Source organism: Rhipicephalus microplus, chromosome 6 (genome assembly GCF_043290135.1).
Source record: "Rhipicephalus microplus isolate Deutch F79 chromosome 6, USDA_Rmic, whole genome shotgun sequence".
Lineage (NCBI taxonomy): Eukaryota > Metazoa > Arthropoda > Arachnida > Ixodida > Ixodidae > Rhipicephalus > Rhipicephalus microplus.
This window is the reverse complement of record NC_134705.1, coordinates 200,183,076-200,199,518: the sequence shown is the minus strand read 5'-3', so window position 1 is coordinate 200,199,518 and position 16,443 is coordinate 200,183,076. Positions and strand designations below refer to the sequence as shown.

At 46.6% G+C, this 16,443-nt stretch overlaps 1 protein-coding gene across 2 annotated transcripts in view; it reads left to right on the top strand.

Annotated features, from left to right (window-relative positions):
* The window catches only part of mbt (serine/threonine-protein kinase PAK mbt), a 41,619-nt gene extending 25,529 nt beyond the window's left edge, over positions 1-16,090 (top strand). For both annotated transcript variants that reach the window (XM_037418290.2, XM_075867565.1), the window contains exons 7-13: positions 406-795; positions 5,648-5,755; positions 7,410-7,598; positions 7,836-7,969; positions 10,147-10,273; positions 14,180-14,440; positions 15,597-16,090. In XM_037418290.2, the coding sequence (XP_037274187.2) occupies positions 406-795; positions 5,648-5,755; positions 7,410-7,598; positions 7,836-7,969; positions 10,147-10,273; positions 14,180-14,440; positions 15,597-15,758 (1,371 nt within the window). In that variant the 3' untranslated portion in view covers positions 15,759-16,090. The remainder of the gene's footprint in view (positions 1-405; positions 796-5,647; positions 5,756-7,409; positions 7,599-7,835; positions 7,970-10,146; positions 10,274-14,179; positions 14,441-15,596) is intronic.
* The last annotated feature ends 353 nt before the right edge of the window (positions 16,091-16,443 follow it).

The following is a 16,443-nucleotide window of genomic DNA, read 5'->3' as shown; positions in this document are numbered from 1 at the left end:
GCATATTTCGCTGAAGGCACCTCCGCCGTCAACAAATTGTTTGATGTGCTGCTTTGTGTGGGTGGTGCCAAAGCTATAATTTCTTTTTTTTTAGGAATGGAGATAATTGAAAACAGAATCACAAGAGATTTTTAGCCAAAGATTTGATTCTACTTATGCATTAAAGAACATGAATGACTTCACAGTATATGGGCTCGCAAATATAATTTAATTAAATTTTTTGGAAAACACAAAAACCAATGTATCGTAAGAATATTTTTCTTGCAATACAATACTCAGTTTTTTTTATATAGTGTTGGGCAAATTTTACGCACTTATAAGAAGTTCTTCATAGGAGGTGCTTGAAGGGGTCAATTTAAAATCTTTTTGTGTTGCATCCAATGAACTTTCTCGCTGGATTTACAGCATCCTGGTGGCTACCCCAATGCTGCCCCATACCAGCATCCGGCCTCCCAGCTGCCTCCGTCCCAACTCCAGCAGCAGCAGAGGGTCTCTCCGCAAAACACAAACTACGCTTCGCAGGCGGGTCACCTGCCGCCCGATGGTTACCGGCCTGCCACCCAGGGAAATCCTCACCAGTACGGACAGTCGAAACCTCACCCGGGCCACAGCCATTCGCCTGGGCCAGCACCAGTTGCCAAGGAACTGCCAGCCACCCCGCCAAAGCCCAAAGTGCCAAACGATCTCCACCATCACCACCACCATTACCAGCCTGCGGGACCACATCCACAGGTGCCTGTGCAGCAGACACAGCAGCCACATATTGGAGGACAGACCATGGTGGACGGTGGTCGGGTCAGTGAAGTTTACTTTGTGCTCTCTTACACTGGGTGGTTCAATCTAGCAAGGCAAAAATCAATTTTCAGCTCACGAGTTTCGTCACTGTGAGCAGTCTTCATCTTGCAGTGGCCATACTGAGGGCCTGCAATGAACATCAGTATTAGAAGAATGCACTGGTGGTCTAGTTGGCTTTCGCCTCGATAGTATCTTGATTATACTTGGTGCTATGTGCAGCATGAAGAAATAAAGACAAAGGGTAGGCACATTCAGTACCAGTCTTTTATTCTTTATGTGTATTCCTGTCAACCTCTTCCCTACTTTTTCTTATTTTCATTTATTATTTGTTTATTTCTTTTTATTATTACTAATTTTTTTTCTGCACATACTCAGTACACATTTCCAGACATCAGTATGTCCCTTGGAGGTTATAGACTTCACTTTGTAACCTTGAATTACCCTCTCATGTACCACGAGGGAAATTTCAGGGGCTCTCTTTTTTTTAGCTTTAATTCCAAGGAAAGTGAAGGGGATGTTATTTTTAGTAAATATAAAAATATGAAGAAAGTGAAGTGGACTCGAAGAGAAAACTTTCTGCCGGCAGGGGCCAAACATACAACCTTTGCTTTAGGTGAAGGTATCATTACATGTCTGCTGACTGTATCTGCAAACTTGAAAGGGCACTGAAACCAGTTTTCAAAGCTGAGTTTACTCTACCATTCAAGTATACTGAGTACAGTGGAAGCTCTGAGCATGTTTGAAGCTTAGTAAATGCTGATTAGGCTCCCTGTCGGTCCCTACGCGGGAGACGCTCGCTACGCCCCAAGCGTGCCCTGCAGGACAAAAATAAAGTATTTTTTATTCCATTCCATATCTTATTTTCTCATATAGATTTTTTGATGGCGCACCTACTGACATCGACACTATCGTGAAATGTCAGGCTACAGCGTTGAATCTGGTGACTTCACGTTCCAGTATGGCTTGTTGTGATGACATCAGGTACGAAAACATACAAAATGGCCCCTTGTGCATCATCAATAGATCCCTGGAGCTGAGCCGCCGTGAATTCATTGGTGATGCACACATCTTGCGGGAGTGCGTGACGAGACTCTTGCTATGTGCGGACATCGGGGTGCAGCAGGAACCAGAGTTGGCTTTTAAATACATATTGCAAATAATTATTCAGGGTGCACTTATGCTTACCAGCACCTGAGTGTCCTTTCATTTGATTTAAAAAAAAAAACCCTAAAATTTTCATCTAGTCACCCCTTCAATATCATCCAACCAACCACCATCTGACACCACCTGCTTTCCTTGGCTTCCATTTCTTTTACCCACTCACACACTAGTTATCGCCCCAAGCATTATACGACCTGCACAAGTTATTCTGTATGTCTGCTAGACTGTCAGCTACCTTGGCTCTCTGATCCACATAGCTTTTATCATGTGACGCCCATATTTTCTTATCTATTGCTGGTTCTCCTGTTCCTCTCTTTCTAACGTGCGACAGAAAGTAGAGCACTGGATTTCAATAATCAGCGCTCATAGTTGTTTTTATTCCAGCCACCCCATTTCTCAGCTATACTACATTGTTACTCTATGCCATTCCAAACTTGTAGATGTAATTTTTTTCACTTTAGATACGACATCATCATGGTTTCCGGTTTTATTGTGGCTCAAAGAAATTCATTGACCTTGAAAAAAATAAAGAAGATATGCTTGAATAAATTTTTCACATTTTGCTGACAAGTACCGTATTTACTCGATTCCACCGCGCCCTCGATTGTAACGCGCACCGGGTTTCCACGACGGCGGGAAAAAAAAAAGTAAGACATCGATTGCAACGCGCACCCATTTTTCTAGTTGGCCCACACAATCACACCACTCGGGAAAAAGACTCCTTTCGGGAGTGTCTTCCGTTTAAATATGAGGTACGGGGAAAGCTTCTGCCTATTTGACGTGCAACGGAGCATTGCCGTCACCCTAGTTTTACTGTGGCCCGATGTCAGCACGCGAACTTGCTTCGCCCCCTTCTTCTCGACGGTTGTGGTGCCAGGCATGTCGAAGTAAAGAGGTGTCTGATCGGCATTCGCGATTCGCCCAAGCAGGGAGCCGTTGTTGTGCCGCAAGTTTAGAACGAACCTCTGAAAACTGAAGCTTTTCTTCGTACTCCTCTGGCAACTTTTGGTATATGCCCGTTCGCCTTCAGAGGGAAAAGCCTTTTCTCTTCATAAAGTTAGTTAGCCAGCACCTGCTGGCTTTAAACTGGCTCCGCATTAGCTCTTTTTCTAAGGCTAACTGCATAGCCTGCACTTGGAGCAGTTCTGTCGTCACGGGCCGCTGTGCCGCTCACTGCTCAATCACCTACTCGCCGAGCAGCTCTTCAATTTGTGGAAACCGGCCCTGCTGTGGTCCGCTCACGCAAAGCCTTTGCGTGAATCTTTGCTGTCGACAATATTCTGCTTTTGTTTCCGCCAGTCCCGCACGCACGTTTCGGGAAATCCGAACGACCGCGATGCAGCCCGATTTACGTCCGTTTCGGCACGCGCGATGACTTTTCTTTTAAAAGCGGCATCGTGGTGCACTCGTCGAGTTTTTGGAGTCGGCCCTTCCATGCCTTCGATGCTAATGCACACCAAGATGACGAACTCCTCAGCACACGTACGAAGTGCTGCACATGCGAAATCCATAGGCAGAAATGGCCGACGCACGTAGGGGGCGGCCATTTTGGAATACCGATGGCAATAGAATGACCGTACTCATTTTGTTTTTCGTACTCGATTCTAACGCGCATGCGATTTATGAACTCGCTTAACGGGAAAAAAGGTGCGCGTTAGATTCGAGTAATTATGGTACCGTATATACTCGTGTAAGGGCCGCACTTTTTTTTCGAAAATTTTGCTAGGTGCGGCCCTTACACGAATCAGGCCGATTTAGTACAGGCAGTACAGGCCAAAGGTCTGTACTGTTTATGCAACAGTAGCAGAGTGCAAGAGTCACAAATGACATGCCAGAAATGTTTTTATTCGGATTCCATTTCGCTGTCCTCGTTCTCGGAGGAGCTCGCCTCAGCGTCCGCGTCTTCCCAGAGACGGTCATCTTCGGTGCCGTTCATGGAGTTCGAAATTCCCGTTACCTTGAAGCTTTTAGCAACTACTTCTACTGACATGGCACGCCACGCATTCAAAATCCATTCACACACCTGTTGGAGCGACGCCCGCTTCAGCCGTCCTGTAGGGGTCTTCTCGTGGACGCCTCCAGCCATCCATTCAGAGTAACATCGGCGAAATTCCACTTTGAATGGTCTGTTGACGCATACGTCGAGCGGCTGCAGCACACTCGTCAGGCCACCGGGAATGACGGCCAAGTCCGTACGAGTTGCGGCAACTCGGTTCTTGACGCGGTCGGTCAAGTGGCCCCTAAAGCTGTCCAAAACAAGGAGGGCTTTCCGTTGTAACAGCCCTCCAGGTCTGTTTGCCCAGACGGTCTTAATCCAGTCAACGACCAGTTCCTCGGACATCCAGCCCTTCTCTTGCGCACGTACGACGATTCCCTGAGGGAACTTCTCTTTTGGGAGAGTCTTCCTTTTAAATACGACGTACGGCGGAAGCCTCCTGCCGTCTGCCGTGATGCACAACATCACAGTGCACCTTTGGCGTTCTGCACCAGTCGTGCGCACAGACACACTTTTCGCACCTTTTAAATCCACTGTGGTGCTTTCCGGTGCATCGAACCACACAGGTGTCTGGTCCGCATTCCCAATTTGGGACAGGTCGTATTCATGCTCCCTCCTGAGAGCATTCACGAAGCGATGAAACTTAATGACGTGGTCTTCGTACTCGCGCGGCAGTTTTTGGCAAATCGTCGTTCGGCGCCGAATAGAAAGCTGGTTACGGTTCATAAACCGCGTAGCCCAGCCCCGACTTGCCTTGAATTGTGCCGGGGGTATTTCCATGTGGCGAGCGATGCTGAGGGCTTTGACGCGTATCATGTCAGTCGATACGGCGTAGCCGTCCCTTCGTGTGTCGACGACGTAGTTGACGAGCTCGCTTTCGAGTTGCGGGTACTTGCACTTTTTCCCGCGAAACGCCTTTCGGCTCCTGTTAGTAGCGGCGAGGGCATCTTTCTGATTCATCCAGTAACGCACGCGCTTCTCATCGACGTCGTACTTTCGTCCAGCTTCCCGCTTCCCGTGCTCCTCGGCATAGTCAATCACTTGCAGCTTAAATGCTGCAGTGAATGATCTCAGATGCCGGCCCATCGTCCGTCACGTGCGCTGGCTTCTGCAGGGTTCACTACAACCAACAAAGTGACACCGACGACACCGATCTGAAGTCGCGCTGCCAACGTATCGACACGATGCTAGGAACGATGCCAACAAAGAGGCCGCACAAGGCAAATATGGCGGCGCGCTGTCAACAGCGTGGTCGGCGCGTCGGCGGAAGTAGAATAAAAGCGGAAAAGCGTGCAGCGCCATCTGGCTGTAAATGAACTAACTACACTTTTCTGGCGGGACATTTTGAACTTTTGTTTTTTTTTTTTTTTCGAAATATCCGCTTTCAAAGTTGGGGTGCGGCCCTTACACGAGGGCGGCCCTTACACGAGTATATACGGTAAATTACACACATGCCTATCATGCCTTGTTCAACAAAATCTGAGAAAACTATCCTTTCTGTTTCGTGCCTGTAGGTGGTGTGATATTGTGAAAGCCTACATGTAAAGACACATACACAGCGAATCTCAGCAACGCAATGATGATGACATTGGACGAATGCAAGAGATTTGAGAGCCGCCAACTGTGAAGCACATTTCTTTGTTAGAGGTGCTTGATCCATGGCTCTTTATTTTTTTTTTCCTCCATCTTCACCAGGATGGAATGGCCAAAGGTCAAGCAACCATGGACCATGCACCACCACCGGTGGCAGGCAAGCCTCAGTCAAATCACCCACCTGAGCACCAAAGGCTGTCACATGAGCAGGTCTGTCTCCTTGGCGTACTGTTTGCAACACCATTTAGAGCTGCATTGCGTTGCAGTCTCTGTATGTGTGCCATATATGTTGATGAATTGAAGCTTGTTTAGGCGTGATTTCAATACAGTCGAACCTCTTTATAAGAGACACTGATATAAGATGAAAAATAGGTATAGTAGACACCCAGTGTGCTTACAGTAAAATACGGGTAGACAAGAAAATTCATACGAAGTACCCTGTTCACAAAAGACACCTTGTGTAAAAAACAAGAACTTCTGCCCGGTTTAACTGTTTGTCTAAGCTTCACTGTGGTTGAAGGAAAGACTGAAGCGATAAACTTGGAACGGCTATAGGCACAAGTGGGCATGTGTATCAGCATGCATATTAGTTGATGTAGCATAGTTTCACATTTTATACGTGCCTTGCATCAGTGCCCAAGATACTATTGAACTATCACTGTGTGACAAGTTACCCCCATAAGTAGCCGTAAAGGTTCGAGTGATAAGTGGCTTATTCAACATCACCAACAATTAGAATAATGTTTTCAAAAACCGCATGCAAGTCCACCATGATACAACGGGCACCAGCAAAAGTTTCAGTTTATTGCCTTGGTGTTTCCCAGTGGTAGCAGTGAAACTTTGTTCTTTTGATATAACATATAAATACATTTCGTTGTATGGATGCAACATATGCATAATGTTATATGGGCCCAAAGTTTAAAAGCTGAAATGCTTTTGTGACGACCACTGCTCACGAACCTGCGCAACATCCTTCTCTTCTTTGGTTAGCCCGGCATGACTCGGTCACTTGCTGCAACACGCTTTTGATAATGGACAGCGCCACCACAGCTTCACCGGAGGCTTACGTCACCACTGTAGGCAATAATACTCAAGCTGCCTAGCTGGGTATCATCCTTGCTTCTCCAACTGTTCGAGCGCAGCAACAGCATGCTTGCCCCACTGCTGCTACCACGCTAACAAACGATCGTCACATTTTATTTTGGGATGCGTACTTTTATCGACATGGCATCCCACAGTTTGTTATATGGTTATCTAAAGGCTGTTTCACATGCCGTGATTGCAGCGAAAAAAAATGGTTCCGTTCGCTTTAATCGCTCTGTTCGCAACCGTCGCTAATGGTGGTTTCGTTTCACAATGACTGGAACGGTCCGCGATTTTCGCTTTGCAACTGGAGTGGCGAATTCTTGCCATTGCTCTTTGTGACAGATACGAATGTAATGCAATAATATGTGCATTGTGATATCATGAAGTTTCTGTGAACAGTAACGAAGGGCCCACTTGTTTCGTCATTTAGAAACACTTTCCAGTTTAAATTCATTTTAAAACAAATAGCATCGGCCATTACCAAAACAAACACGTCGACTCTATTTTGACGACCTGTGGGCTTCGCCGGACCAGCCTTATTTCGATGGGTCTCGACCAAAAATCGCTCCCGCCGCTGCGATCAGAGCAAAAATTTCCAACATGTTGGAAGCTCGCCGTGGACTGCTGCGGCGAGAGCAAACTGCGCTTTTTTTAGCTGTGAGCGAATTCGCAGCCTGAAAATCACTACTTTGTGTGTCATGTGAAACGGCCTCAACAAGCGCTTTGGTATGTTGTCATATTGTCAGATTAAAACTATTTGTTATGGCATTGCTTGCAGTTCCGAGCAGCACTGCAGATGGTGGTTAGTTCGGGTGACCCCCGTGACAACCTGGACAACTTTGTGAAGATTGGTGAAGGCTCAACTGGCATTGTGTGCATAGCTACCGAAAAGCCCAGCGGCCGTCAGGTGGCTGTCAAGAAGATGGACCTTCGCAAGCAGCAGCGCAGGGAGCTTCTGTTTAACGAGGTCAGCAGTGTAATCTTCGTAAAGCGAGAAATTTTGTGCAAATTCAGGAAAACGAAAGAAAAATTTGTCATAACTTAAGGAAAAAAGGAGCAGTTTTGTATCAGAGTATGGATGGTTTGGCAGCCCGCAGCCATAAGGCCTTCATGACAAGTTGTTCAGTAACGTAGACTGTGCAGATTGCAAATAAGTGTAATTCTTGGTCAAATATCCAACATGCTATGACCCCTTTCTGTGCAGGTGGTTATCATGCGAGACTACCATCACCCAAATATCGTCGAGATGTACGACAGCTTCCTTGTGGGCGATGAGCTCTGGGTCGTCATGGAGTTCCTTGAAGGTGGAGCCCTCACCGACATTGTCACACATGCCAGGTCAGTCTGTTGAGTGTGCTTGTGCATAAAGCTTCACCCCAGCACAGGTTATGTAGAGAAACGCAGTGCATACCTCAAATTGGAAAGCGTGTGCAAACATCAGAAGGCGGTCAGCAGTGAACATAAAAATATGCTATTAGAGCTTCCAGTAAAAAAAAAACGCCTTGCCTGCGCGGATTGCGCAGTACAGTCACAGTGAAAGCTAGAAGAGCAGCCTTTCAGAGCTTTTTCTAAACACTCTTCGGGTAACTGCTACAAGCACATTGCTGGGTATCCACTACGCTGTTAATAAGCATAATTTTTGTGTAGTAGGTCAGCATTCACTACGCTATCCTTTGTAATGATTTTGTGAAGCGTGGTATCCGCTACGCACTTGCTATGAATTCTGTGCAATTTTTTTTTATGCAGTGACTGACGTCCATGAAGAAGTATGCCTGAAGTGGTTATGCGCAAAAACAAGTTTTATATGAATTGGAGCATTCTGGCGAGTGTTGAGGCTTGAGGCGAGCCGTTTATCATTTCGAGTCGCACTTCTGGTGGTCTGTGTGTGGCGTAGATAAATAGTGCCGAACAGGCAGTGTCATTATAGTGCCACTTATGAAAGGAAAGTTGTCCTAGCCACGGAGTCGTCATCGAACGTTCAAGCCGTGCCGGAACTTTGGCATGGACGAAAAAAAGTGTGCGTCACTGGAGGGGCTGGAGCATGGGACGACGTTCCAGGAACTTTGAGTGTGCGCTCTTTTAAGAAGTGTGGCATATACCGTATTTACACGCATAATCCTCGCACTTTTTTTGCCGGAAAACTGATGGAAAGTTGGGGGGTGCGAGAATTATGCGGGGAAAACTTTTCACGAAAACGTACACAGCGAAAAAGAAAACGAAGTGGCCACAAATCGGGATTCTCACACCTGCAACTTACAGCAAGCTTTAAGAAGTACTAATTAAAACTTAGCTCAACAATAAAAGCAGAGGTTCAACACAAGGCAAGATTTATTTGAGACACAAAAAGTGCAAGCAAATAGCTGAGAATCAGAACACCATACGCAAAGCTTGTGGGCATTGCGGGCGTAGCGGTAGCGTTTGTTGCTCAACAGGAGCCCTCAAAAGGTAAGCGTAGGACGTCAGTATTGGGCTGATGGCTATTTAACAGAATCGTCCGCAACTTCCTTCTGAAGAAATAAAGTTTACCATCAATCCTTGTTTTAGGCCCATGGCAGGCCCACAAAACTCGTAGCGAACACAAAACTCGTAGACTCCAAAGGGCCTACCGGCGGCCCTGTTGCCGTCGTTTAGTGCATGATCTATCACTTGCAACTTGAAGGAGCCCCGTAGCTTCAGTATCGCCCCATAACGTGGCAAAATTACCGACACAGCATACAAAACACGCCACAACGCGCACTGGCCACTTCGACTTGGCTTGGATTGAATTTGCGTGCAATAGTACACGTGATGCTTAAGAGATGGCGCTAGATGGTGCTCGCTATCATCATCAGTGGCTGGAGCGAGCAGACGACATTATTGCGGCAGTTTTTGGGGGTGCGATAATTACTCGAGGAAAAAAAGAAGTCGGATTTTTCTTGGGCGATGTGGGGGGTGCGAGAATTATGCGAGTGCGAGGATTACGCGAGTAAATACGGTACAATGCACTTGATGGCACTGAGGATTGCGCACTGTGTGAAGACTGCGATGAGGGAAGCAGAGACGACGACGACTCAGAATGAGCGCGGCATCTTTATGATGCAAATAACCAAAAGCAGCGCGGCAAATAACGGCAAAGAAACACACTACAGGACGAGCGGTTGTATGTTTCTCGAGTTATTTGCATAATGAACGAATCGCTTTGTTTCATCTTCATGTTCAATAAATGTTTTCTCTTTGTGAACACTTTCCTCACTGTTTTATTCGGCCTACATTCGAGATAATTTTTTTTTCCCAGCTTCATTTTTGGGCGTCGGCTTAGATTTGAGTAAATACGATATTCCACTTTGTCCTTTCGTGCTTGAATATTGCTTGTCTGCCAGTGTAATGGTGAACTTAATACAATTTTAAGTTCCGTTCAATGAGCAAGTCTGATGTTCACCATTTCTTTATTGCACGATTCAGTATTGTAAAATACTTAAAATGCATTTCTTTGTAATCATGTGTCACACAGCTCTGGGTTGTTTATCTCGGTGCAGAATGGATGAAGAGCAGATTGCAACGGTGTGCAAACAGTGCCTCAAGGCCCTGGCTTTCCTCCATTCCCAAGGCGTCATTCACAGGGACATCAAGTCCGACTCCATTCTGCTGGCCAGCGATGGAAGGGTGCGTCATTTGATCAGACATTTTCGGTCGCACACGTGCATGGTTCCACAAATGTTGGTTTACTTCTTATTTGTTGCAGAACTTCACATTTTTGCCTTTAGTTGACGAGGGTAGCAAAGTGCATATCTTAAGGGGAGACGCGGGTCGAAAAGTCGCGTTTTTTTTCCAAATTTCACCTTTTCTGTTTTTTGTTGCTTTATCATCTTTATACATTATATTTTGACATCTGAAAATATCACAGCGAAATAAGCATCAGAAGTCAGTGAAAAACGCGTCTGAGTGAGCGGCAGTGACGCGCGGCATCACGAAATTTACACAAAACGGGCTGCTGTTCGCGTGCTCGCGGGGCCGCGAAGAGAGCTGTCCGCCATATTGCGGCCGCTGGCTCGTGTAGAGTTGTCCTTACTCTCCACGATCCCGGTTCTTGAAGTCTCGTACGTTCACGAAAAATCTAAAAAAAAGCAACAAAAACAGTCTTTTCCCGCCGTTTCAAACCGCGCGCCACTAACGCAGGGCCGCCATTGGCTGACAGCACCCGTGTTTTCTTGCCGTAGTTCGCTTCACTGTTTTCCGGAGTTATTTTTCGCTGTTTTCGTGCGATGGCAAGCCCGAAAAAGGCCGTTGCCGACCATCGGAAATACAGAAGTAAGAACAAGTTTAGAGGGAAGCGGCGGAGGACGTACAAGAAAGCCACCGCCAACGAAAATGTCCGCGACGGGCCAGCGGCCGGTAGGCCTAACATCGACCACGGCAACGTCGACCATGGCAACTGCGACGACGAGATCAACGCTGCAGTGAATTTTGTGAGTGCATCGCAGAAAAAGATCGCGTTATTCGAAAACGACGTCAGGCCGAATGCCGATCGTGCCGAAAGCGTAGTGCTGTGCGAGTTGGGTGCATTGACGGCCGTCGTCGCAGGCGCGGCATGCCCCGTTTGTCACGAGAGTAAACTCGCAGTTCGGGCACCGAATAAAAAGCGGAAAGGCCTTTCGGCGTTTCTGGAGCTACACTGCGAGAATGCGGAGTGCTCGGAGAGCATCCTTTCGTCCGCGTACTCGTCGAAGCGGGTCGCGTCAGATGGCGGCCGCGGTGCAAGCAGAAGCTACGACAGCGGGAGTTCGCGTGACGCCTTTGCCGTGAACCTGAAAGTGGTGCTTGCAGCGCGTGCCGTCGGTATCGGGCATGAGCAACTTTCACGATTTTGTGCAGTAGTTGGATTGCCAAACCCTATGCACCATAAGACCTTCCATGCTATCGGCAAAAAGATTCACAGTGCGGCAGTGAAGGCTGTCTGTGAAAACATGCAAAGGGCACGCAGCGTCACCAAAGAGGTGGCTGGTAACAGTGACGTGCCAGTCATGTTTGACGGCACATGGCAAAAAAGAGGCCACAAAAGCCACAATGGTGTGGGAACTGTAGTGTCCTTGGACACTGGTTTGTGCCTGGACTATGAAGTGCTTTCCAACTTCTGCCTGGCGTGCAGTTTGCATAACGACATGGGAGGCGATGAAGAAACATGGCAGGCGTTTCATCATCCCGTTTGTGAGAAGAATTGCGACTGTTCTTCGCATGCCATGGAGGCCGAAGCTGCAGTGCGCATTTGGCAGAGGACTGTGGACTATGAGACACCCCTGCGGTTCACCATCTTCCTAAGCGATGGAGACAGCAAGGCCTACAACGGGGTCTGTGATGCCAACGTGTACCCTGACACTCCAATTGAAAAAGAGGAGTGCACCAACCACGTGGCGAAACGTCTGGGCACCGGCCTGCGGAAGCTGCCAACGCCACTTCCACGAGGGGAGAAGCTGAAGGAGACCACCATCCAGAAGCTTCAAACTTACTTTCAGGTGGCCATTGTGAACAATCGGGGAAATGTCCACAAGATGTACACTGCCATATGGGCCTCATGTTTGCACTCGTGCTCAACAGACGGTGCTGGAAGTCACAAGTTCTGTCCTGCAGGCCCAGACTCGTGGTGCAAGCACCGACGTGCTGAGGCGCAGGGCCAGCCTGCACCGTGCCACACCCCCCTCCTGACCAAGGCCCAGGGTTTGGCAGTCCTCCCAATCTACAAGCGTCTCACAGATGCGAAGCTGCTTGCCCGGTGCCTCCACGGCAAGACACAGAACGCGGCCGAGTCCCTGAACAGCAAAATATGGCTGCTGTGTCCAAAGACCCGGTTTGCTTCCCGGACTGCTGTGGAAACAGCCACAGCCATTGCAGTCCTGTGGTTCAACCGGGGCCACGCGAGCTTTGAAAAGGTGCTGGAAGAGCTTGGGGTGCTTCCTTCGGAGGCCCTGGTTACCCTCAGCGACCGCCGAGACAGCATGCGCATGCACAAGATGAATGTGCGTCAGACCGCTGAGGCGAGGGCACACCGTCGCAGTGCAGCCAAGAGGGCCCGGGTGGAAGAGTCCTGCCGCACCAGCCGGGAAGGGAAAACCTACGGTGCTGGAGAGTTTTAGACAACTGATATTCCCTCTGGACATGTGTGTATGTGTTCAGCACAAGTTTCGTGCTACTGCGTTTTTCATTTTTGTAAATACAGACTTTCAAACTTTCAAACGCGTTTTTCTCATTTCGCAATTTTGGCCAATTTGCATTTTTTGCGGGAAGTGTTTCGGGCACTTAGAATGGTCATACGACGACGAAATTTGGCACACACATTGAGGAGAGTGCGTAGGGTGCCGATATCTACTTGAATCAGCACAACCTATCAGCTGTAAATATCTATTAATAAATTTAATGGTGGTCGAGTGGAAAAAAAAGGGTACTTTGCTACACAGATGTTTTTTTCATAGTTTCAAAGTTGGAGCACAATTTCTAGCTAGATATCGGCACTCTATGGCTAATAGGGAGCAAAAGGAGCCATTGAACAACTCTCTGCATGAACATTTAGTATGCGCGAAAGTTCCCGGAAAACTTATCAAGTTTCACCATTACTTGAAACACAACTCCCAAACTATTGCACTTATGTAAAAACTGATTACAGATTTGGAATCAGGAGGAAAAACTGCATCAGTGGTCCAATTTCTGAAGCTCTAAGTTGAATAACAAAAAAAAAGTGCTTTCGAGGAGCGTCTCCCCTTAAACGCTTTTTTGCTGCTACAGCATCGCCAGTGATGCAGTCTGCATTGTGACCATTTTGTGCATGTAACTTTATTGCGTCATGAATGCAATATTGTCTTTGGACTTGACTGCTGAAGTTTTGGACTTGACTGCTGCACCCCAGTACATTGCTCAGTGGAGGGAAGTTCTCATGGAAGACATTTTCCCTGTCCCTCTAATCAAAGATCTACATAAATTCAGAATTTTGTTGAACCTTCTTTTACCCTTACTTTTTTTATTTTTCCCATTTTCGAATCCAGCAGCTCTGTGCAAAAAGGGTGAGAATGAAATTGCTAAGCTTTGTGCTTTCAGACCATGCCAAGCTGGCGGCACTTGGGGACAGGAAAGGCTTAAGGCACCTTCATGAATTTTGGTTCTTGCAAATTTTTGAACTGCTTTCTCATTGTTCATTAGTGCTTTGTAAATTACTGATTTGGGCACAGTACAGCTATACTGATTTGGGCACAGTACAGCTATACTGATTTGAGCACAGTACAGCTGTAACTGAATCACTATATGCTGTATAAGAACGCAGCGAAGGTAAAAGCATTGAAGATGCTGAAAAGGCTAGTTCCCCCCTCTGCTATGGCTTCGTTACTTGTAGCCTTATTTATAAATATGTTGCCAACAAGGATTGTGCTCTTCAATTTCTCGTCTTCTAATTCATAAATATTCAAGTTAAATTTTATGTGCACATACATGCCGAATCACTTACAACAGACAAGATGAAAAATGGTAGCTTTTTGAACTAGTGGAGTAGTCGAGTCTTGAACGCTACGCTCGGCACATGATGTGCAGGTGAAGCTGTCAGACTTTGGCTTCTGTGCACAAGTGTCCGTGGAGCTTCCCAAGCGCAAGTCCCTCGTGGGCACACCCTATTGGATGGCACCCGAGGTGATCTCGCGGCTCCCGTACGGCCCCGAGGTGGACATCTGGTCCCTGGGGATCATGTGCATCGAGATGGTGGACGGCGAGCCACCCTTCTTCAACGAGCCACCGCTGCAGGCCATGCGGCGCATCCGAGACATGCCGCCACCCAAGCTCAAGAACACGCACAAGGTTAGGGCTCATTTTACTTGGGGCAAATGTCATCTGGAAAGAGAGTGCAACAGTTATCCGCCCATTTACAGCACAAAGCTGCACTAACGAAATTCATTTGGACTTCACAAGAACTGAGCTTTCTAATTGATGAAAATTTTGTCCTTCTCTTTCCAACTGGTGAAAAAATTATCCTCCTCTTTGTTAAGGACAAACTTCTCATCAGTTGGGGGGGGGGGGGGTGTTTTCCTGGAAGTTCGTATTGCCTTGTTTGTAACTTCATGCTATGAATGAGTGCATGGCAATTTGGTAGGGATGAGCGAATAGTAAATTTGAGGTTCCAAATTAAAATTGATTTCATCAAATGATTCAAATGGAATAGTTTGAATAGTATGTGTTACATATAAGAAAAGGGCACATGTTGCAACCGAACAAGCTTGTGCAATGTTTTTGCAAATTGAACTAGCTGTGTGCAAATGTTACTTTTTTTTTTTAATGAAGTGGAAGCAAAATGAATAGTGGCAGGATTTGGATAATAATAGGGCCCAAGTTGAAAGCACTAAATTATGTTAGGGTTTGAAATTTACTATACTTAGTGTACGTAAGCCCGTTTAACAATTTTTTAAACTGAAAAGGTAGTTAACCAAGGTGAAGGTAATAAAGTTGAACCCCTTTATAAGAGGCACTGATACAAGAGATAAACTCAAATTCAATTTAAATTTAATTTCATTTCAAGTATGAGGGCAGGCTCCGGAAAGAAAAAAGTGGCGTTTGTTACTTGAGGAAGACCTGAGCCTTCATAACTTGTTTAAAAGACACCAGTGTGCCTACAGTAAAATACGGGTTGATAAGAAAATGCATATGTCGTACCCCGCTTGTAAGAGACATCTCATATAAAAGACAAGTTGCTGCCCAGAGCATGCCCTTCTATGAAAGAGTTTAACTGTATGTACATTTAACCTTGAAGTGTGGCTTCGCAGCAATGTGGTTTTTTTTTAGATGGGTGTTTTCACAGCATAGCACCCTATTTGCTGCAGTGAAACCACCTTTGCAGCAGGTTATGAGCGATAAAATGTGTTTGTTCATTTCAGATGCTTCGCAATTTTGGATAATCTTTACTTGAGTCGAAGTCTTCAGATATTTGCCCATGCCTATTTAATATTTTCTCGCCCACCAGGTATCCCCCAGGCTTCAGGGTTTCCTGGAAAAAATGCTGGTGCGGGATCCGGCGCAGCGGGCCACGGCCTTCGAGCTGCTGCAGCACCCGTTCTTGAGGCAGGCAGGTCCTCCCAGCCTCCTAGTGCCACTCATGCGCAGCTTCAGGCACAGCCCCTGCTGATGATGCCAGTGCAAGGCGTGCCATGGCTGCCGCCCGCACATACAGCGCAGGGGTCGTGTTTGCGTTAGCGCTTTTCCTCCGTGTCGAGAATGGTTTCACATGCATTCCCATAAACTTCCATATGTCTTCCATATCATCTGCACCGAAATCACTAGTTCCATATCGGTTGCATGCAATATCTGTAAAGTGAGTGCGATTCAATGGGCTCAACAATTATTGTGGCATTATTAGAATAATGGTATATATTAATGCATTGTTTTTCTATTGAAACAATTTGAGGGCCAAAAAAATTCTGCCAGATAATACGCAAGTTGTGTTGTTCATTCTAAAAAGCTGGGAGTTTGCAGTGTCTTAACTTCTCTCATGTGTTTGTGTTTGCGTGCCCAGTTTTTTTAAATGAATACTGCAGACTAACTGAGCTCTTTCCTATTCTGGGTTGTATTGTTCAGTCATTATATTATTAGTAAAGTTAACAAGTTATTGCTGCGGGAAAATTTTGTGCATGTTGGGTCGTTGCTTGGTTTGCGGTTGTTCACTTTCTGCTCGCATGGTCGGCCTGAAGCCAGCTGTGCCAAGCACGTGAGCTGAAATCAAACCAAGGCTGAATGTGTACGAGTTCCACTCCTTCATAATTTGAAACATATTCTACACATTTGGTGACAATTCTGCATCCTCAAAATAACAT